Below are 23,366 nucleotides of genomic sequence, written 5' to 3'. Positions count from 1 at the left end.
GGGCACATGGTTCCTTTTTGCCCCAATAGGACGTTATTTGCAAGAAAATTATCAATCCCAGTGATCCACACATTCCTAGTAGGCATAGTAGATCAAAATTAATAACATTTCCAGAAGTTTGAGAAGTTATTTTTTTTCAACACTTCTAAAGCCGTTTAATTGGACATCAGCAAGAGGGCCATGATGGCACTTCAGCGCTCACACCAATTGTTGAAGACATGACCTGGTGATCTAGTTTTTGAATCCAGATTGAAACATGGCCTTCAAATTGGCAAGATATATATTCTGACAGAATTTCATTAAGGCTCAGTAATACATATGACCACTAGAGTGGTAACATGTTTTTTCTTATATTTTTTACCTGGTGACCTAGTTTTTGGACCCATATGACACAGATTTAGCAGGTAAACTTGGCCTTCACATTATCTAGATAAGCATTTTGACCAAGTTTCAACAAGATTGAGTCAAAAATGTGGTTTCATGATCCTAGGCGTAAGCATTCTTGAGTTATCATCCTGAAACCATTTTACTGTTTCGAGTCACTGTGACCTTTGACCTAGTGACCAGAAAAAATCAATAGGGATCATCTGCCAGTCATGATCAATGTTCCTATGAAGTTTCATAATCCTAGGCGTCAGCATTCTTGAGTTTTCATCCGGAAACCTTTTTACTGTTTCGAGTCACTGTGACCTTGACCTTTGACCTAGTGACCTGAAAATCAATAGGGGTCATCTGCCAGTCATGATCAATGTACCTATGAAGTTTCATGATCCCAGCGTAAGCATTCTTGAGTTATCATCCCGAAACCATTTTACTAGTTTGAGTCACTGTGACCTTGACCTTTGACCTAGTGACCTGAAAATCAATAGAAGTCATCTGCCAGTCATGATCAATGTACCTATGAAGTTTCATGATCCTAGGCCTAAGCGTTCTTGAGTTATCATCCGGAAACCATCTGGTGGACGGACCAACCGACCGACGGACCGACCGACATGTGCAAAACATTATACCCCCTCTTCTTCGAAGGGGGCATAAATATAGCTGCCAAAGCAGTGCTGGAAAATTCGTAACATTTTTGAAAAAGCACTAGTTTCCAAATTCTTAATTGCATGACCAAATGAAGTTGCATTTAAATAAGAACAACAATTTATTCAAAGTTGCTGCAATTGAATCTGATAAACAATTTTGTCACGCACAACTTATCCTTTCAAATACACGACATCCTGGAAAAACCGGGCTTAATGGATGTGCGTCAAGTGTCGTCCCTGATTAGCCTGATTTGCAAACAACACAGCCTATTATCATTCAGTTTGGTGAAGATCTGATGAAAACTGTAAATTAAAGCAAGATTATACAATTTTGTCAAATATATATGAATATATATATTATAATACATGTATTTCAATATAAATTAAAGTTAGAAAGAACATGTGTCGAAAAATGCAAAATAAGCCAGATACTAAATTCTAAAATCGAAAATGTCTGTACAGTTGAATTCACCAGCATGTATATCATGCATGGACAATTTTAATCTAAATTTAGTTTTAGTGCAGATTCGGTCATACAAAGACACAATTTTGTTTTACGGTTCATTTTAATTTCCTGCAACGTTATCTATTCATACGACACACGAACACTATCTCTGATCCTAATAAAAAGACGAATGCTTTGGTTATTGTAGGAAAATATATACGAAATATCTTCGTCACAATCGGCTCGGGCGTTAATTTATCTTTGCTGCATTTTATGAAATTCGTCTTCAATGTAGAATTTTTCTAGCCTATTTTGTGTTATTGTAACATATTTTTGTCAATATATTACAATTTAACACATATACAAATCGTATAATCTCGCTTTAATGTTTGGTGACCAAAAATGATTACAACTGTCAAAGTAACAAAAAAGGCCACATGGAATATCATCATAACACAATCAAATACACAACAAACATTTATTTCTTAAAATATACATTAAAAAATCATTTCTGTCTGTTTTTCATCTTCTGTCGCTGTGTTTTGCCTGGTCTTTTATTTTTGTTTCCCTGCAACAGCAAACACAAACCTGACACTTCTTTTCATTTGGATAATCACCTTACATCACTTAATGTAAGTATCATATTATTTGTTATTAAATGATACATGCAATAAAATAACTACTGAAGAACAAATTCACAAGTCATATTTACATGTTGTTTATAAATTGTAGTAACAGTAACACGTGGATATTAAATAAATTATAAATTCTGTTTCTTCTTATTTTACCTCAAAAGTAACTGATTGACTATTATTATTTGGTTGTAGCTGATTACAAAATAATTTATGTCTAAAACCAAAAAATGCTGCAACATGTGCTATTTACTACATGTTTCACCATAAATAACAGTAACACTATTCAGCCAGATGTTTAATAGTTTGTGAATCCATCGCACTGCTCATATTTATTTTTTACCTTTTTGTTTTTGTTGGCGTACTGTTTGCCAGGTTTGCCCTGGTTGATTTTCTTACTGAAGCCACTCATGTCAGAAGCAGATTCCTTGGTGTTCATCTTACCCCGTTTCTTCTGACCACCATAGCCGAACTTGGTGTTCTTGTACTGCCGCTTTCTGTTGGGTCTGGAGAAAGGTGTAATATGTATCACCAGATAATGTATCCATTAACTATTTAGAATTGGGCTGTGCTCTGTGAAAAGGGGGATGAATGCATGTGCATAAAGTGTCGTCCCCGATTAGTCTGTGCGGACATTTTCCGCCTAAATTGGATTTTTGCTAAGAAGAAACTGAAATTCACTCATTTACAAGTACTGCATCCAGCAGGGGTTGAAGAATTTTTCCAAAGCCACTTGCCCTGCAGGGCGAGTAGGCGTGACAATCTACTCGCCCTTCACTTTAATCTACTCGCCCTGCATTAAAAAAATAGATATCTATATTTATAGTTATGATCAACCAGAACCTTTTAAACCTACTTAACATAGTGACACTAAACTGCAAACAAATTAACTACATTAACTACATTCTCTGATGGATTATATTTCCTTTCCTTACGTTTTCTGCACCTCTTTACTTTTCTCAATTCGTTCCGCTTCTCGTTTTGACGACCTTTCTAATTCGTTCTGTTCCCTGTCGCCACCACCTTGCAGATATTTTAAAATAGAACCCTTTTCCATTTTAATATTTCAGACGAACTTTTACTGAAAGACACGCTTGATTGACAAACGGTTACCGTTACAATATGGTAAATTTTCCTAAGGCTTCTGATCACGAAATTCGGAATTATTCTGTTCATAAATAATTATTTTTTTCTGTTTATTTTTAATAAAATATAAAAAGTATCATAATTAACCAGTGATGTATTATTGTTTTATTGATATTTACATTAAAATTCACGGAATGACCAATATATTTAACAGTTTTATTCCCTTTTAATCGATTAGCTAAGAGCACTGACAACGATGAAAAGAGCGTAGCCGATTTCGAGAATTATTTTTAATGTGCCTGTGACGTCATTTTTCATTGTCAAAACGAAAGTGCAGTTTCTTTGTGTACTAAACGTATTTTTTGTTCGTTCGAAAAAAAATTCGCAATTTGTATCGTTGTGGAAGGAGTTCTGGAACTGAATTTATATTTCTCAACTTGAAAAACAGCACTCGCCCGGTCGGTCGAGTATTTAATAAATTTTACTCGCCCGACTGTCAACTTCCTTCGCATATGCGAGCGGTCGAGTGGATTCTTCAACCCCTGGACACAGACTGTATCTTGTTGTGTAATACTAAAATTGGATCATGAATTAGCATATCTTAACTGTATATAGCAATCAATATAGCAAATTAATATGTTACTAAAACAAAGATTGTTTCATCTTTCTGTTAATTAAAGGGCTGCAAACGGATTGGATTTTGCATCTATGCACATTTAAGTTTCATAAGTTTTTAGCTTAGCAGCAAATGTACAGTTCAAATTGATAAATGGTGTTGGAATGTTTCACTTACTGGAATGGTTGGTCTGTTTTGCCATGTCTGTTCTGTTGTTTGCCCTTTCCCTTCCCCTCAGTCTCCTCCAAGAAATCCAGCTTGTCCTTTTGACCTTAATATCAACATTGTAATGAGTACGGCAACAGGAAAATTGAGCTTTATGTATGTGCCTTAAAAGTCATCCCAGGTCCGCACAGGCTATTAGGGATGACTCTTTCCCCTAAACTGGGTTTTTGTTCAAAAGAGACCTCATATAAACAAAAAGTGCCAAACAAGCGGAAAGTGTACAAACTAATTAGCCATTGCAAACTACACACACTTATCTCTGACCTCACTTTATGCATATGCATCAAGCCCCGTTTTCACATGTATTAAGCTTCATAGAGCAATTATATTGGGAAGGCTGCTTTGCTATTTACAATATAAGTCTAGGATCATCTCTTAAAAATGAACAGCTTAGACACAGCAATGTACAGATTTATAAAATAAATGAACTGCCAGATAAAGTTATCAACAGAGTTTGAAAATAGCTGACACATAGTAAAACACATATTTTGAAAACAGCTGAAATGACAAAATCATTACAGAAAAGAGTGCCAAGCTGTCACAAGATACGCCCATTCGAAGGTTTTGGACACCATGCTCAATGCTTTAGGTGAAGATCGGATGAAAACTACTTCAATAAGAGAGCGGACACCATGCTATATGCTTGAAATGCACTAAGTAACCTCGTGACCTCGTTTTTGACCCGGCATGATTCATATTTGAACTTGACCTACATATCATCTAGACAACTTCTGACCAAATTTTGTGAAGCTTGGGTGAAAACTACTTCAATTAGAAAGCGGACACCATGCTAAATGCTTGAAATGCACTAAGTGATCCCCTGACCTAGTTTTTGACCCATATTCAAACTTGACCTAGATATTGTCTATACACAACTTCTGACCAAGTTTGGTGAAGATCGGATGAAAACTATTTGAATTAGAGAGCGGACACTGCTGTGGACGCCGCCCTCCCGCCAAGGGTGAAACTATAATACGTCCCGTTTTTAAAAACGGTCGAATAAAAATGGTCACTTCAGCTGTGTTTCTGTGTAGTAACAAGCCAGTAAAAGATTCAATATTATTAAGAACGCTTCATTTTATATTTTTTTAAAAGCAACTTGTTTTATGATACATTGCTTATTTATACTTCTGTTTAGGTGAAATTCGAATTTAAAACAAGAGCTGTGTTTGTGAAACACAAGCCCCCTATTGCATTTTGAAACAACACAGCAGCTGTATCCCAATCGAAAACATTATGACAAAGTTATGGTCCATTGATATTCGACAAAAGCACGGGCCTTGGCCAGTATCTGAATGCATTATTTCTGTAAGCTTGTAAATAACCTCCCAAAAACGGTTATTTTAGAGAAAATTTCTAAGTCCATGGCCCATTACTTCCCAAGAATCAATGGACCAGAATGCAACAATATCTAAAAGCATTTTGGAAAAAGGTCCAGAAAATGGAATGCCTGACTGACAGAAGGACAGTTCAACCTAATGGGGGCATACAAATACTAAAAAAACAAGAGCACCACCTTGCGGGTGCAGACCGCTCATCTATTTTTCTTTTTAAAGGTGAAGGGACCTATCTCAATTTCAATCACAAAGGAGGGAGGGGTGGAGTGGAGAGGGGTGTATAGTGTGGGGGTGTGGTCATTTTTAACATTATCTTCCAAAAATGCAAAAAATATTTTTTTTTGGGGAGGGGGGGGGGGGGATTTTTGGGTGGGATGGTTGGACGGTATTTCAAAAATAAAATAATAAAAATAAATAAAAAATAAAAAAATATTATTTTTATTTTTTTTTGGGGGGGGGGGGGGGTGTTGGGGCGGAGTATAGTGTGAGGGTGTGGTGGTCATTTATTAGATGATCTTTAAAAAAAAAAAATTGAGCGGGGGGATTTGGGGGGAGGGGGAATTCGGTGGGGGGGCGTGGGAGATGATTTGGGTGGAGTCTATAGTAGTATGTCAGGTAAGAGTTGTTTTGTCAAAGTATCAATCGAATCTTATCATAAATAAAGAAGTTATGGCAATTTTAGCAAAATTTAATAATTTGACCTTGAGCGTCAAGGTCATTCAAAGGTCAAGGTAAAATTAAACTTGCCAGGTACAGTACCCTCATGATAGCATGAAAGTATTTGAAGTTTGAAAGCAAGAGCCTTAATACTTTAGAATTAAAGTGGATCTAAACACAAAATTTTACCATATATTCAAAGTTACTAAGTCTAAAAAGGGCCATAATTCCGTAAAAATGACAACTTGTCCTTTACTGTCCCCTTATGATAGTTTGCGAGTGTTCCAAGTATGAAAGCAATATCTATGATACTTTAGGGGTAAAGTGGACCAAAACACAAAACTTAACCAAATTTTCAATTTTCTAAGTATAAAGGGCCCATAATTCTGTTAAAATGCCAGTCAGAGTTACATAACTTTGCCTGCACAGTCCCCTTATGATAGTTAGTAAGTGTTGCAAGTATGAAAGCAATAACTTTGATACTTTAGGATAAAGTGGACCTAAACAGAAAACTTAACCAAATTTTCAATTTTCTAAGTATAAAAAGGGCACATAATTTTGTCAAAAATGTCAGTCAGAGTTACATAACTTTGCCTGCACAGTCACCTTATGATAGTTAGTAAGTGTTGCAAGTATGAAAGCAATAGCTTTGATACTTAAGGAATAAAATGGACCTAAACACAAAACTTAACCAAAATTTTCAATTTTCTAAGTATAAAAAGGGCACATAATTCTGTCAAAATACACGCCAGAGTTATCTAACTTTGCCTGCCCAGTCCCCTCATGATAGTAAGAAAGTGTACCAAGTTTGAATGCAATAGCATTGATACTTTATGAGAAAAGTGGACCTAAACGCAAAACTTAACCGGACGCCGACCCAGACGCCGACGCCAAGGTGACGACAATAGCTCATAATTTTTTTTTTAAATTAGATGAGCTAAAAATATGTTAATACTAGAAATGGCGCGGCAGAGGCCGACGCATATCCCCACGCCGAATGTTTGACCTAGGTGTGCCCCAGGGTTGGTAATGGGGCCATGCATAGCTGAGATTGACCGTATTGTCATAAGAGAAGTTCATCATCAATTAGAAGTGAATTGGTGTAGAAATGAAGAAGTTATAGTAAAAGGCAATTTTGGGTGGGTGTGACATATGTGGGCAGGGCGCCCCAGGGTTGGTAATTGTGCCATGCATAGTTGAGATTGACCGTATTGTCATAAGAGAGGTTCAGTATCAATTTGAAGTGAATCGGTGTAGAAATGAAGAAATTATAGTAAAAGGCAATTTTGGGTGGGTGTGGTCTATGTGGGCGGGGCGCCCCAGGGTTGGTAATGGGGCCATGCATAGTTGAGATTGACTGTATTGTCATAAGAGAAGTTCAATATCAATTTGAAGTGAATCGGTGTAGAAATGAAGAAATTATAGTAAAGGCAATTTTGGGTGGGTGTGGTCTATGTGGGCGGGGCCCCAGGGTTGGTTATGGGGCCATGCATAGTTGAGATTGACCCTAATGTCATAAGAGAAGTTCAGTATCAATTTGAAGTGAATCCGTGTAGAAATGAAAAAATTATAGTAAATGGAATTTTTTGGTGGGTGTGGCCTATGTGGGCGGGCGCCCCAGGGTTGGGATTGGGGCCATGCATAGTTGAGATTGACCCTAATGTCATAAGAGAAGTTCAGTATCAATTTGAAGTGAATCCGTGTAGAAATGAAAAAGTTAAAGTAAATGGAATTTTTTGGTGGGTGTGGCCTATGTGGGCGGGGCGCCCCAGGGTTGGGAATGGGGCCATGCATGGTTGAGATTGACCGTATTGTCATAGGTGAGGTCCAGTATCAATTTGAAGTGAATCGGTGTAGAAATAAAGAAGTAAATGTAAAATAACCTAAAAAAATGAGTGATAATTTCTGACGCGGCCCCACCCCAACCCCTATAACTTTTGACCCAGGGGTCAGATCAAAATTCCAAATAGTGCAGGGTCGCACATATGCTCATAGCTACCATGTGTGTAAATTTCAAGGTTCTAGTGCTTTTAGTGTAGGAGGAGATAGTGGCCAGGACGGACGGACAGACGGACGGACGGACGGACGGACGGACGGCGGAGATCACCACAATATCCCCACCTTTTTTTCAAAAAGCGTGGGGATAATTATTCATACCTTTCCTGAATTTTTTAACTGCATCCAGCATTTCTCTCTTTTCTTTGTGTCGCTTTTGTAAAACATCTTGTTGAACCTATTATAAATAATCATCATTACATTGTTGCTTATGAAAATATGTTTTAGGTTATGTTTGCATTTGTTAACTTGCACAATTTTTTTTTAATGCTGGTATTTAAATTATAAGTACTTGAATTTTTTTATTTTTACACAATGCACTATTGCCCAGGTCTTGCCTTGCTTTGTGCCCTCTTAGGTTGGTACAAAATGTTTTGTGAGCAGGTTTTAATTCTATGGTTATGAATTATTTCAATAGATTTATTTGCCATACAAATTATGGTAAAATTTTTAAAGCTTTGTTTTTTATAATTTGGAAAATTTAAAATTCAGTTGGAAGTCACAATATTTAAAAATAAGTAATTAACCATTTTACCAATACATAAACTATAACCCAAACAAATATTTCTTAACTAAGGACCAAAGAGTTTGCTTGCCTGATGTGTCAAATTACTTTAACCTCAGTTACATATATATGATGATTATCACAATACTTTCGTTTTAAATAAAATATACCACCAAAACTTTCCACTAAAGGTACTATGTTATTCTTTGGCTACTACTTTTCTTCATAAAACTCAATTAAACAGCCAAAATTGAGGAAAATATATATATTCTATAATAAATTTAGCGTGTTGAACCAGTGGCAGCCCCGGTCCTTCCAACTGAGCTGGCCAAATGGGCAATTGGAACACAGATGTCATCTCAAGGTTAGTTCACATGTGCCTACCTTTTTTCCATACTTCTTCAGGTCTCGTAACTTCCTTGCTTTATCTCTGTTTTCTATGCCTTGCTGCTTCTCTAGTAACTTCTCCCGAATCTACACAACAACAACTATATTACAACAAAAAATTAAAAATACACTCCTAACAAACTTACAATTAATAATAGCTGCTATAAGTAAATAAGTAAAACTTAGTTTTAACATTTGTTTTTAAGTTCTACTTTGTTCAAAGCCACAAGCTTGTAGGGACAGAATAAGTAGCTTGAGCCAATTACCAAATAAAAATCGTATATTTTAACAGTTGTGGTTGCATAGCCGATATTGTGTGAGTCTTGTGACCAAAAGTTCACATTATTGAGCCCGGTTGTGGAAGCGTTCTTTAGATCTCCTTCAGACACCAAGTACTGGTTTTACCCACTTCATGGACATGAGAGTACATCAATAAGCCTCATACTTTCAATGCAATCAAACTCAATAATTAGGTTTAAACTTGCCAAAAAATGTATTATGTTATTTCATATAAACACAAATTTGAGTTGTTTATTAGAATTAAACAGATTCACATAACTGAAAGCTCAATAATCTTTTTCAAAATCAATATTTCATTGAATTGTTCATGTATACTTTATTCACACAAACCGTGGTAGTAATAAATCTATGTTATGTACCATAACTAATATAGAAAAAATGTTAAACAGATGTGCTCTTTTTGTGTATATTTTATATACAAATTGTATCAAGCTAACTATGGAAAAAATCATTGCATACTGACACAGGAATCAAAACCAGGTTTACCCTTTTCATGTGATCATCCGTTTTAGACATTTCTGCAAAATAGTCATCAGGTCTCCGGGTTTTTATGCCCAGTTTGTGTAACTTCGCTAGACCAGTAAGAACAGATGCTTGGGCTTGCCGATAACTGAAAACACATGTTTTTTATGGCAATTATTTAAAGCTTTTTGCTTAAGTTTAAAAGTTTTACAGCTTTTTTTTATCAAAATAAATATCAACTTCCATTTTAAAGCTATTATTACCCTATAGCGCTTACCTGATTCAAGTCACACTAATAGTCAAAGACTTAACTTGGTGACCTAGATCTTTTTCCACACTTGACCATACACACTTGACCAACATTCAAACATGGCATTTATATTGCCCAGATCAACATTTTGGCCATCATTTATTCAGATTGCATCATAAATGTTGCTTTTAGAAAGGTCATATGGTTTTTAACAGATATGACACACAGGCAGTGCAGTATCATTAGCCCACCCCCCATTGCAAAACCCACACCCAACCTCACCCAGTAACCCCCAGGTTACTTGATGGGTGGTTAAGATTACAACAATGTTCTATATAATATTTACAAGGAAAAAAATGAACCAAAATCACTTTTTTTTTTTACTTTTACAGGGGTATTTTCACGTTTTGGTAAATGGACAAAATAAAAAAATTGTTTCAGATCTGCAAATTTTCGTTGTAGTTATGATATTTGTTAGGAAACAGTAATAATGAAGTGTCAAATCAGATGAAGCATTTAAATTCTATCAACATGAAGAAAGAAGAGGACAGATAAGTTGTACATTAGTAGTTTCATGTTACATGAAACTCGAAAAACAATGAATATTGTCTTTATTATTTGTGACTTGAGGAATGCATTGAATTCAAATCTGGCCTATATATTGTCAAGATTAACAGTCATAAGGTCACAAATGTGGCTTCTAGTGTGGTAACAAGGTTTTCTATAAGTGCCGACCTCATTTAAGGACTTAAGTGACCCAGATTTTAACTTGGTCTTCATATTGAAAAGATAAACATTACGATCGAGTTTCATCAAGATTGGAGGAAACAATGTGGTTCCAGAGTGGTAACAATGTTTAAGATTTGACTTCATTACCAAGTTTTTGTTGTGATTAACATTCAGATGAAATTCCATTCAGATTAGATGGCCTCTAAAGTGGTACTATGCAAGAAACATGGTATCGGACTAACCACAATATAACTCCATTCCCCTTTTTTTATCTAACACTAACTCAACATAAGTCACCATTTCATCCAAAGTTCTAAGAATAATTTGTTTACAGAACATCAGTCAGCAGTACTCACAATCTGAGTTCCCGTTTGAAGTCATTATCTGTCTCCTCTACACCACTCCCCTCTGTCCCCTCTGTCTCATTGCTGCCTGGAGGGGGAGGGGCCGGGGGGTTAGTGAGGTCAAGACGCTCAACCCAGTCTAGGCCCTGCTGGAGCTCCTTCAACTTCTGCTTCATTCCAGTCTGTGGAATAGATTGAATCCTCATTCTGGGAAAACTGGGTTTAATGCATGTGCTAAAGTTTCATCCCAGATTAGCCAGTGCAGTCTGCAGAGACGACACTTCCTGCCCATACTGGATTTTCATTTAAAATAGACTTACTTTAAACCAAAAATTCCATAAAAGCAGAAAGTGCAGTCCCTGATTAGCCTGCTAAGGATTGTATTAACTGCTAAGGAAGTCGTTTATATTAAATAAATATTGTATTCTTGGAAAACAATAGTGCATTTTGTCATTAAGATAAGCATGCAGGAAACAGTGAGAATTTACAAAATGCTTTCTCTCCAACGAAATTCGTAACATCTAATGTACTTTTGTTATACAGAAAAGGCTTATTTACTTACTATGTTTAAAGGACTGTTTAATTTGTATCAAATTTTAAGTAAATTTTAAGTCTTTTTGTTTGCTATGATCTCTAGTGATATGATATTTAAGCAGGTGACATTGTGAGACCTATCAATATGTTGACCGCTTAATATTACTTTGTCAGATTATTTTAGGGTCATCTGATGGCAATATGAAACGGGATTTTATGAACATAACACTACGCCAATTTCAAATAATATCAATATCCCTGTTCCAATTGTGTTACAAAAGTGTTAAATCAAAGGAGAGGGAGCTTAACTTTTTTCTGGTGTATAATAGAGTTGATTGTGGCCTTTGAAAAAGTGCACAGTGAGAGGCTTTCATTTTGTTCACCTTTAACAGTTGGTAATTCCCTATATAAAGTTTGTACTGTAAAGCGGCACCATTCCCAATGAGACAATTTTTGAGACAAAATAAAAATATACCATTGCCAAAAAATCTGAATTCACAGAAAAAAATTGACAAAGCGTTGCATACGCATAATTTGTTCAATCTTGGGCAAGTCATCGCAGTCTAGACAATAGGTCAGTACAGCTGCTAAGCATGTTTTCACAACACCCCAAAATTTAGTTTTGTCCAGATTTTATGTTTACTCAGTACTGTAAACATTACAATAACTGCTTTAATAATGAATATTTAAAAGACTGTTACGATAAAGATACAGTATGTTTGATTTGAAATTATTGTTAAGAAAAGGTCTATTGAAAATAATTTGCAACATAATTTAGTTAAACCGAAAAACAAATTTTTAACCAAAATAAACAGATGTCAAATCTCTCTAGGCTTCATAGGTTTTATACAGAAATCAAAACACCCACATTTTCAATGCAGTAACGTGACATTAAACAAAAGAGGGTAATTTTCACATGCTTTTTATCGGGACAAATTACAAAAAAATACATGTATAGGGTTTATTTGAAACAACAATTTGATAACGTCCCATTATCATTAAAATTCAAAAGTGTGTTTCGAATTGCAAATTTTATAATGGTCATGTGACAATGCAACAAAATATTAACAGTTTTAGGTGATTAATAAAATAATAATTTGTTAAAACGCTCTACCTGTCAAAATATATGTTTTGAAAGAATTATTAAAGCATGAAATGCACAATTTCCGCGAGGAAAGTGATTTTTTACCTTGTTTATAAAGTACAAAAAAAACGGCACATTTCCAATAAGAAACCAGAAATGTGTTTGTTTGAAACACTATGTCCCCTTCTGCGCCGCTTTGAAATTATTATTTTTTTACCTTTGACCTTGAAGGATGACCTTGACCTTGAACTTCCACCACTCAAAATGTGCAGCTTCATGAGAATGCCGCTTTGAAAAAATATATTTTTTTTTTACCTTTGACCTTGAAGGATGACTTTGACCTTGAAGGATGACCTTGAACTTCCACCACTCAAAATGTGCAGCTTCATGAGAACGCCGCTTTGAAAAAAAATTAACAATTGACCTTTGACCTTGAAGGATGACCTTGACCTTGAAGGATGACCTTGAACTTCCACCACTCAAAATGTGCAGCTTCATGAGAACGCCACTTTCAAAAAATATATATAAAAAAAATAACCTTTGACCTTGAAGGATGACCTTGAAGGATGACCTTGACCTTGAACTTTCACCACTCAAAATGTGCAGCTTCATGAGAACGCTGCTTTGAATTTTATTTTTGTTGGCCTTTGACCTTGAAGGATGACCTTGACCTTGAAGGATGAACTTGACCTTGAACTTCCACCACTCAAAATGTGCAGCTTCATGAGAACGCCGCTTTGAAATTTTTATTATTTTTTTTTAACTATGACCTTGAAAGATGACCTTGACCTTGAAGGATGACCTTGTCCTTTAACTTCCACCACTCAAAATGTGCAGCTTCATGAGAACGCCACTTTGAAACATTTTTTTTTTTACCTTGAAAGATGACCTTGACCTTGAATTTCCACCACTCAAAAGGTGGTGGTGGTGGTGGTGGTGGTGGTGGTGGAGGTGGTGGTGGTGGTGGAGGTGGAGGAGGAGGAGGAGGAGGAGGAGGAGGAGGAGGAGGAGGAGGAGGAGGAGGAGGAGGAGGAGGAGGAGGAGAAGGAGTAGTAGTAGTAGTAGTAGTAGTAGTAGTAGTAGTAGTAGTAGTAGTAGTAGAGTAGTAGTAGTAGTAGTAGTAGTAGTAGAGTAGTAGTAGTATAAGTAGTAGTAGTAGTAGTAGTAGTAGTAGTAGTAGTAGAAGTAGTAGTAGTAGTAGTAGTAGTAGTAGTAGTAGTAGTAGTAGTAGTAGTAGTAGTAGTATGCATTATGCATTACAAAAATGCAGTTAGCCTTACATTTGGTAAAATTTAAATATATTACAAGGGAGGCAAATGCTGTAACAATAACCTCCCCTGTCCTGCTTATATTTATATTAATCAACAAAATTAAACATTAACAAAATGTTTAATATACAAAATATACAAAAAATCTCATATTCTGATAATATTTTTACTGATCCACTGTATTTTACTAAAAGGATGATGTTTCATTGGACTGATAATTATAGATTTAGGATTACAGACCAGTTGCTTCAGTAATATTGTTCAGAGTGTGCCGTGTTGGCCATGTATGCATTCTTGAGTTATCATTCAAAAACCATTTTACTATTTCCAGTCACGGTGACCTTGACCTTTGACCTAGTGACCTCAAAATCAATAGGGGTCTTCTGCGAGTCATGATCAATGTACCTATGAAGTTTCATGATCCTAGGCCCAAGCGTTCTTGAGTTATCGTATGACAACATACTGGTGGACGGACGTACCGACCGACCTACCGACCGACCGACATGAGCAAAGCAATATACCCCCTCTTCTTCGAAGGGGGGCATAACAAACACACGATTAGTTCTGCATGTTGATTGCTAGACAAAGGTAGCCAATTTTGTCGGCGAGAAATTTGTCGCATTATTGCTTCAGACAGGAAGCGGCTATCATTTGATGACGTCAAACTGTCAATTCACACGGAGTGCAAATTTTCCGAAGACTTTAACCGACTCTTTGTTTACAATTCAATTAAAAAACAAACACTTGCTAACATTAAACATTGGATTAAATCAACGAGTTTGCATGACAATAACAACTTTAACAAACATTACCGCAACGACGCGGGAATTGATCTACCTAGATTTTTTTTCGACACATTTAAATCACTCTTTCATAGCCGCGTCATGCGAAAATGGGTTTTATGTGTTTAGGCCAGTATCTTAAAGTATTATATTCGATATGTGTTCGTGTGTCGTATGAACGAATCTGCACTAAAACTAAATTTACGGTTGCGATAGACACCTATAAACATAGCATTTACTGTTATATGCGCATAATATCACTCCAAGCGTTTCGGCAAGCGTATTTTAAAGTATTATATTCAATATTTAACATTACTGCCCCAGCCCTCTAAGCCGAGAGGAACTGTTTTTTTATAAGGATCGGAGTTAGTGTTCGAGTGTCGTATGAACGAATCTGCACTAAAACTAAATTTACATCGTACATGATCAGTTGTCAAACGAAAGTACGCTTGATATTAAATGCATTATTTTTCTCTTTCCGGGATATTGTTTTAGTATGTTGATGCTGCATTAACAAATATAAGTGTATATCAGTGATACCACCAAAAATAAACACCGGTTGCGATAGACACCTATAAACATAGCATATACTGTTTTATGCGCATAATATCACTTCAAGTGTTTCGGCCAGCGTATCTTAAAGTATTATTTTCGATATATGCGCATAATATCACTTTAAGCGAAACAAAACAGTATAGTAAAATATGCTCGCATGCAGCATGTCGTCCATGATTTGTGGTTTTTGCAGGAATCTCATGACCCTTAGCATACTGATTGTCAAATTTTGCATCTCGACACAACTTACAGTGCCAAAGTCCTTCACTATCTTTAACATACCAGTCAAAAGATGCCTGATTTAGTGATTTAGAAAAACTCCTTTTAGGTGTGTCACACTAATTAGATTCAGAGTCAATCTCAAACAATTTACGTTTTGTCAAACTTGGTTTGGGCGAATCGCCCTGTAACCAACTCGTTGGAGACATTTCAGATTTCAATTTTGATCCTGAATCCTGAAGATTATGAATTTTATAGAAATGCATATTAAAGCAATATATTGCTAACATAATAGTAAAATGCCAACACGTCCAAGTGAATAATGGCACTGTTCCTTAACAGTTAACAAATGGCAACTGTACATACACGTTCATATGATGTGCATCTTGATGCCAATCCCCAGTAACAATAACATACCACATTATTTATGCTCTGTTTGGGAGCCTCAACAACCACATTCAAGCCTGGCTTAAGCTTTCCAGCAGCAAATGCTCTCTGAAGCTGAAAGCAAATATCGTGTTAAAAGTTGTAATGCTAACTTTAATTCTTCACGAGGGAAATATGTTTAATCAGTTTAAAAATATGTATTATTCGGATAATATTTTTCGGATATAAAAGTTAATGAACACAAATTACGTTCAATTTAAAGCAGCTAATTTATATTAATATATGCAAATAAAAGAAAGCTAAAAATTGTTTAACATGTCTACCTCCTCGTCAGAATCAGCTGCCTCCGAATCGCTTGAATGATGAAAATCAACCATGTTTACTCTACGCACGTGAATTCTGTATTGTTTACAAATTATCTCCCTTTGACTTTGATGCACAAAATATAAGAAAAACAATATATGCTAAAATTCTCTGAAGCGAACTGAATTGACACAAAATGAATAAAAATAATAATAATAACTTTAAATATATATATTTATATAAATCTGTAGATTTATTAATTTTGTTAGATGGTGTGTGCATCACAATTTCTCCAAGGACAATTAAACTCATCACAGTAGTCTCCCCTGCCTAGCTGAAGGACGATATGGGGATAGCGTACGCAAAATTCCAGGAAATGTGGCCTGACCCCAGGCAGAAGATGCCGTCTCAGTTGGAAGTAGATTTCAGAAACGGTCCTACATTTGATCCGATGCTTGGATTCCCAAATGGACGCAAAGAAAGGGGTATTTAATATTGATGTTTATTCGTACCTTCACCCTTCATACCAATAATATGGACCGAAAGCAATGGCTTACCTCAAATAAAACATTAACAGCGAACATATATTAACCACTACCATTAACATTTATGTAAATTTTGTCATACAAACAAGTCATTTGAAAAAAAAACGTGTACAAATTGTTTTAAATTGGATGACATTTCTATTTGAGATTGTTAAGTATTGTTGTCTGTTGAACTATAAGACAACTCACAAGGAAACAGTTATCAAATTGAATCTGTCCAAATGAGAACAGCAGGCTGTTGAAGAACAAAACCTCAAAAGCGTCAAGTTGTGTTCACTGACTTACATGCAGGTATTCATAAGTCCATATAAATGGACTGCCACATAAACACAACCACAGTTCTGTGAAGCCATTCAGTGTGCATCACTAAACAGACATCTTTCTTTACCAATTAAGGAAAGCGATGAATAAACTTCAAAACCACATTAAATTTTTCTGAATGGCAGTGTATGGACATTATCCTTTGTATGCAACTTGAAAACACAACGATGTTTCAACACAGTATTCTTGCGGACATTTTACCTGTAGGATACCTGTAGGATGATTTTGGGCTCTGTGGTAAGGACTCAAGTCCTTTTTAAACCCCTCTTCTTATCGACGTCTTATGGTACTGTATCCGTATGTGTTCTCACAACTAATAAAAATAGCCCTTATTCAGTAAAAAATAGTTCCTTAAGTATGGTAAAGAATGAATGTCCTTTTGACAAACAACAGTTGTGATCACTAAAACTTATACACTATGTCCCCATTCCAATGTAGATCAATCCTGCTCTTGAATTCTAATACATTCTTGGCATCAACTACACATTGAGGCAAGTCATTCCACATGTTAATCACTCTTCTGGAAAATTGATTTTGACAAAAAGATGTTCTGGACTTTGGTTTCTCAAGCTTTAGGTTATGTCCTCTAGTTGATGATGTATAATTGAAAAAGTTCTCAAAAACGCAATCATCTATATTTTTGACTATTTTAAATGTTTGAATGGCATCCCCACGAATTCTGCGATGAGCAAGTGATGGTAATTTTAGTTCTTTAAGTCGTTCCTCACAGGATGAATTCCTCAAATTCGGTACAAGTTTTGTGGCTCTTTTTTGAACTTTTTCTATGCTAATAATGTCCTTTTTTAAATATGGGTACCATATAACATTTGCAAACTCAACATGCGGACGCACCAAGGCAGTATATAATTTCAAAAATAAGTATTTGTCCATGAACTCAAAAGATCTCTTTATTAAGGCTAGGATACTGTTTGCTTTATTTATCTTTGTAGATATATGCTTACTAAATTTTAGATCTCTTTCGAAGAGCACTCCCAGATCACATTCCTCAGTTGCAGCCTGCAGAGGCTTATTATTCATAGTATACTGTTGATTGGGGTTATTGTTTCCGTAATGTATAACTTTGCATTTGTCAACGTTGAAGGCAAGTTCCCATTTTTGTGCCCATTCGCTGAGAGAGTCAAGATCCTCCTGCAGCCTGCCTGAGTCCGTCACAGGTGCATATAACTTGGTGTCGTCAGCAAATATTTTAGAAATACAGCTCACAGAGTCGGTGATATCGTTAACATATATTATAAAAAGTACTGGACCAAGCACACTTCCCTGAGGAACTCCACTCTCTACACTTATCCAGCTAGATGTACTTCCCTTTATTGACACACACTGTCTTCTCTGACTCAGAAAGTTCTCAATCCAGGCCAGAACATTTCCCTTAATGCCATACCCAGATACCTTCCTTATGAGTCTTCTATGCGCAACTTTATCAAAAGCTTTCGCAAGGTCTAAGTAAATGCTGTCCCAGCTTTCGCTTCCTTCGATGAACTTTGTCCAGTCCTCCATAACATGTAGCAACTGTAACGCACAGGATCTATGTGGTCTAAAGCCGTATTGATCATTTGATAATAAATTATTCACACTTAAATGATACATGATATGTTTTCTAACTATTTTTTCAAGGATCTTGCAGACTACTGATGTGAGACTAACTGGTCTGTAGTTACATGGCTCAGTTTTGTTACCCTTCTTGAAAATTGGCGATAATTCTTGCATCTTTCCACCCTTTTGGAACTTCTCCGGATGACAGAGACTTCTTGAAAATTAATGAAAGCGGTTTGACAAAAACGTCAGGCATACTTTTAAGCAAATATGGATGTATTTCATCCGGACCCATGGACTTAGACGAATCAATATCCTTTAGCAAATTTAAGACTTCCACTTCAGAAACATGTATGTCATTTAAATTATTTTCCACAGTTTTATCTGGTAAATCAGGTATATTATGTAAAGTTTCTTTTGTAAACACAGAGGCAAAAAACCCATTAAGAACATCCGCCTTTTCATTGTCCGATCCAACAAACCCCCCATCGTCCCGTTTCAAATTAGAAACGCCAATTTTTGACTTAACTTTACTTTTTACATACCGCCAAAATTGCTTCGGTTCACTTTTAGCTTTTTATGTAGAAATTTGGAACAGAGTAAATATTCGACATCTGTTGGACATCATATTGACTTAGGCTACATCTCACAGCACAATATGCAAAAGATTGGTGTACTGCACCTAACCAATAGCAACACTTGAAGTTGGCAACATTACGACAGTGTTCCAATATGGTGGATAGAGCGTACAAAAGAATAACAATCTAAATTATAAGCAGTTATATCTTGCTTTAATGGTACTGTTCGCATGAGTTTGTGCTTTAAACAGGTAAATGTTGATAAGTTTTTGCAGTATCAGTGATCCTTAGACCTTGCAGTGGTGATCAAATTGTGCACCTTAGGAAAATATACAGCAACTGCCATCATTCAAGGCTGCAAATTTTACATGAAAAAACTCGCTACCAGTTGCAACTCCGAAGTGTCATTAGCTTGGAGTTGGATTTATTATTGCTGCAACTAGCAATTATACAAAATCACGACCAGGAACATATTTTTTTACAATGATGAAACATCATTTAAGACAATAAATTTATCATTCACTGACTATTCATAAACTTGGTTTACTGGTCTTAGCCTGCAGAGTTGATATTAAAGCCCCACAAACACTCAAAATCTATGAATATTTTCGCAAATCAAAATTAACCCATAAAAAATCAATGTTCCTTATAACAAAAGCCAAAATTTTAACGCTAGATATGGTATGGTAACACAGTTTTGACAATATACAAAATGCTGGTTTTATTTTTTGTGTGAAAATATATTCCATGTGAATTTCTTACTACGATATCCGACCATTTATGAGCGAAAGCGTGGACCTTATAGCAAGCACATGCAAGTGGGCTCCCAATTAAAGATAAAGATTTAAGATTCACAGTTATGTATTGCCCATCATACACTTTCATTTGCGCACGCTCTCTTTCCTTTTTATGCCCCAGAAGTAGGGCATATAGTGATCGCAGTGTTCGTCTGTCTGTCCGTCTGTCTGTCTGTCAATCACACTTTGCGTTTAGGTTAAAAAAATGCTCATAACTTCTATGTCGCTTCAGATGTAACATTCATATTTGGTATGCATGTGTATATGGACAAGGCCTTTCTATTCGCAATTTCGCACACAAATTTTGACCCCTTTGACCTAGACCTTGAACTTAGGGTCCGCGTTTAGGTTTGAAAAATGCATTTAGGTCTTTAAAAAATGCTAATAATTTCTATCAAAGCGTTTATCAGGGGCATATGTCATCCTATGGAGACAGCTCTTGTTTTTCTTGCTGAATCCCTTAGAGCAGGAAGTTTTCATGTAATGATTATTAATGAAAACTATGTTGTGCTTCAGTTGCTGATCGAAGCCAATCAAGCCTTCGCTCGTAATTTTCAGATATCGTCGCAGGAAATTCACATGTAATTTTTTGTCACACAAAGTATACAAACGAGCATTTTGTATCTTGTTAAATCTGGGTAACCAGACCACATCTAGCGTTGAAATTGTGACTTGTGCTATACGGAACATTGATTTTTATGTGTTAATAACTTAATATTATTTTACGAAATATTTGTTGATTTTGAATGTTTATGGGGCTTTAAGTGAAGTTTGGTCCAGAAAAAAGAGGAGGTTCTGTTAATTTTTCAATTGCATGGACCTACTGCCGGGTAAAAATCTCCCATTAAAACAAGACTCTTATTACAAAGTTCTTTGTTTTGATATAATATCTACTAACGCTAGTGCACATGCTTTTTGCATTAAATGTATTGTTTCAAAAACAAGAGTTTTGCATTAATGACATGTCGGTCTCATGCCTAATTTCATTTTTCAACACTAGCCAAGAAAAAATTTTAGTACTAATGCTGATATGATTCTAGAAAACAAAACACATCCTACAAAGAACTATATAATTTTATATAGAATAATGGATAAATTAATTAATTTTAGAGATGCCATTGACCCATGATGAGATGGTTGACGCACGCCTACCTTTTGAGAACAGGGACTACTGCGCACACAAGTATGTGCACTATCTACAGTGCATGACTGAGAGTGGATTCTTTGCCAAGCTGGCCGGCAAATGCGACCACGACCAACACGAATATAACGACTGCATGAAAGAAGAGTAAGTATACTACCCCGGTAGTATATAGACTAGAATGTTCTTATTTCCTGGTCATTAAACAATGAATTAGAGGGGGGCATACTGAAATCACCTTGGACGTTTGTCTGTCTTATTGTAGACACAAACTTGTTCAATAAGTAATCCCTTCTTTTTTTCAACGTACAATTTTAAAACTTGCATGCAGTGAAAAGGGGGTTTAATGCATGTACGTAAAGTGTCGTCGCAGATTAGCCTGTGCAGTCCGCACAGGAATATCTGGGACAACACTTTAAGATCATGCATTTAACCCCCTTTTCACGTGCGTAGCTCATATTGAAATTGTTGACTACAGATTGGGTATGAAAATTTAAAAGCTGCACACACTCCATAAATTAGATGGCTTAATATGTTTATTAGAACATACAAAGCAGTGCCTCGCACCTCGAAAAGGTCTAGGTCTGTTATACACTAGCAAATATTTAAATCATGAATTATTTCATCAAACGGTTTGATTTGTTTCCAATGTTTAAGGAAGATATATTTAATATAATGTTTGGTTGTTTTTCTTGGTTGCTCCATGTTTTCGTTGTAAATCTAACTCTGCTGATCTGCTCTTGTCTGCAATATTGGATACTGGTAAAACTATGGAATTCTGTTGTGTAATAAGAAGAAATTTGTTTGATATGATAAAATGAGTCGTGTTCTGAGGAAACTGGGCATAATGCATGTGCATAAATTGTAGTCCCAGATTAGCCTGTGCAGTCTGCACAGGCTAATCAGGGACGGCACTTTCCACCTAAATGAGATTTTTGCTAAGAAGAGACTTAATTTAAACGAAAAATGTCATAAAAGCAATAAGTGTCATCCCTGATTAGCCTGTGCACATGCATTATGCCCAGTTTTCTCAGAACGCGACTCAAATGATTTAAGCCACCTGTCAGTGTGCAATGTTTGATTCAAGATACAACCCCTAAACATTACTCTTTGATACACTGCTGAATGCCCTACTGCAGTCAAAATTTGCTGGCATTATTAGGATATTAGCCTTGTTCTAGAAACACTGGGCTTAATGCTTGTGCATAAATTGTCCTCCTCCGGGAAAACACTGTGCACATGCATTAAGCCCTGTTTTCCCAGAATAAGGGTTTTAAATATGTGTCATGACGGGGACTGTTCCCTTTTCACTTTCAAATTTTACTAATTATAAGTAGACTTCTTGGAATGTTGTGTCATTATTTTCAGTACCATTCTTCGATGGAAGGAATGGGAAAGAGAACGAAGGTTGCTTGAGCGAAGAAAGCGCAGGATAGCCAAAGGTTTAGAGCCTGACCCATCGCTTCAGACACAGACAGCATAAAGTTTTGAAAACATTAGTTACAGTTTCAAAAGGGAGAGAACATTTCTAGGTCTTGATTAAAGCTGTGGAACAGGGTCGAATTCTGAGAAGAATTGCTGATGATCATCAGGAATTTAAGTTTTTTTAAAAGCTTTGAAGCATCAATATTTAATTGAATGTGTTAAGAGATTTGATACCTACTGAAACAATAATAAGATTTGTACATGTTTTAAGGGGACAGAGATTGTTGTTTGTTTGTTCTGCTAATTCTGGAATACGTAGGCCTCCCTTTGGCTACGTTCTTAGAAAACATGTGAAGTAAATATGTGATACAAGTACACACCTGTTGTTTTTGCATTAAATGTATCTTTTCAGATATAACCATTTACTTTCATCTTTAAGGATAATGTATTTGCATGCTTTACCCTTCCAAGTTGTGGATATACATCAAATCAAAATGTGTTCAGCTTCAAAATACTTTTGGCTAGAAAAATACAACAACTGAATGCACATGAATTTGTATACTCCCTTCGAAGACAAGGGGGGATATTGTTTTGCTGGATGTCGGTAGGTCTGTCACTTGGTTTCAGATCAAGAACTCGTCAATGGATTGACCAATATGCTTGAAACTTCACTTGTGGATTGGCCTTGTATAGATGACCACTATTGAAAGTGGGGTTACTAGGTCAATGTCACAATAAGTGTGAAAATCGTTTTCGTTCAATAACTTGTCAACGAATGGACTGATTGGCCTGATACTACACATATGCATTGGCCT

At 36.0% G+C, this 23,366-nt stretch overlaps 2 protein-coding genes across 2 annotated transcripts; one reads left to right on the top strand and one right to left on the bottom strand.

Annotated features, from left to right (window-relative positions):
• Positions 1 to 1,937: 1,937 nt before the first annotated feature.
• On the bottom strand, positions 1,938 to 16,329 carry LOC127861917 (probable rRNA-processing protein EBP2). The gene is made up of 9 exons (XM_052400649.1): positions 16,211 to 16,329; positions 15,918 to 16,001; positions 11,071 to 11,240; positions 9,760 to 9,883; positions 8,971 to 9,060; positions 8,184 to 8,259; positions 3,985 to 4,078; positions 2,449 to 2,611; positions 1,938 to 2,041 (listed from the first exon to the last, which is right to left on the bottom strand). The coding sequence occupies exons 1-9, from the start codon at positions 16,262 to 16,264 to the stop codon at positions 1,979 to 1,981; spliced, it is 918 nt and encodes a 305-aa protein (XP_052256609.1). The 5' UTR covers positions 16,265 to 16,329; the 3' UTR covers positions 1,938 to 1,978.
• A 154-nt stretch (positions 16,330 to 16,483) lies between these two features.
• LOC127861920 (NADH dehydrogenase [ubiquinone] 1 beta subcomplex subunit 7-like) lies at positions 16,484 to 22,926 on the top strand. The gene is made up of 3 exons (XM_052400653.1): positions 16,484 to 16,675; positions 21,096 to 21,273; positions 22,495 to 22,926. Exons 1-3 carry the CDS (start codon positions 16,537 to 16,539, stop codon positions 22,607 to 22,609), a joined length of 432 nt encoding a protein of 143 aa, XP_052256613.1. The 5' UTR covers positions 16,484 to 16,536; the 3' UTR covers positions 22,610 to 22,926.
• The last annotated feature ends 440 nt before the right edge of the window (positions 22,927 to 23,366 follow it).

This window comes from Dreissena polymorpha, chromosome 16 (genome assembly GCF_020536995.1).
Source record: "Dreissena polymorpha isolate Duluth1 chromosome 16, UMN_Dpol_1.0, whole genome shotgun sequence".
NCBI classification, from domain to species: domain Eukaryota; kingdom Metazoa; phylum Mollusca; class Bivalvia; order Myida; family Dreissenidae; genus Dreissena; species Dreissena polymorpha.
Note: the sequence above shows the minus strand (reverse complement) of the source record. Positions and strands in the feature narration are given on the sequence as shown.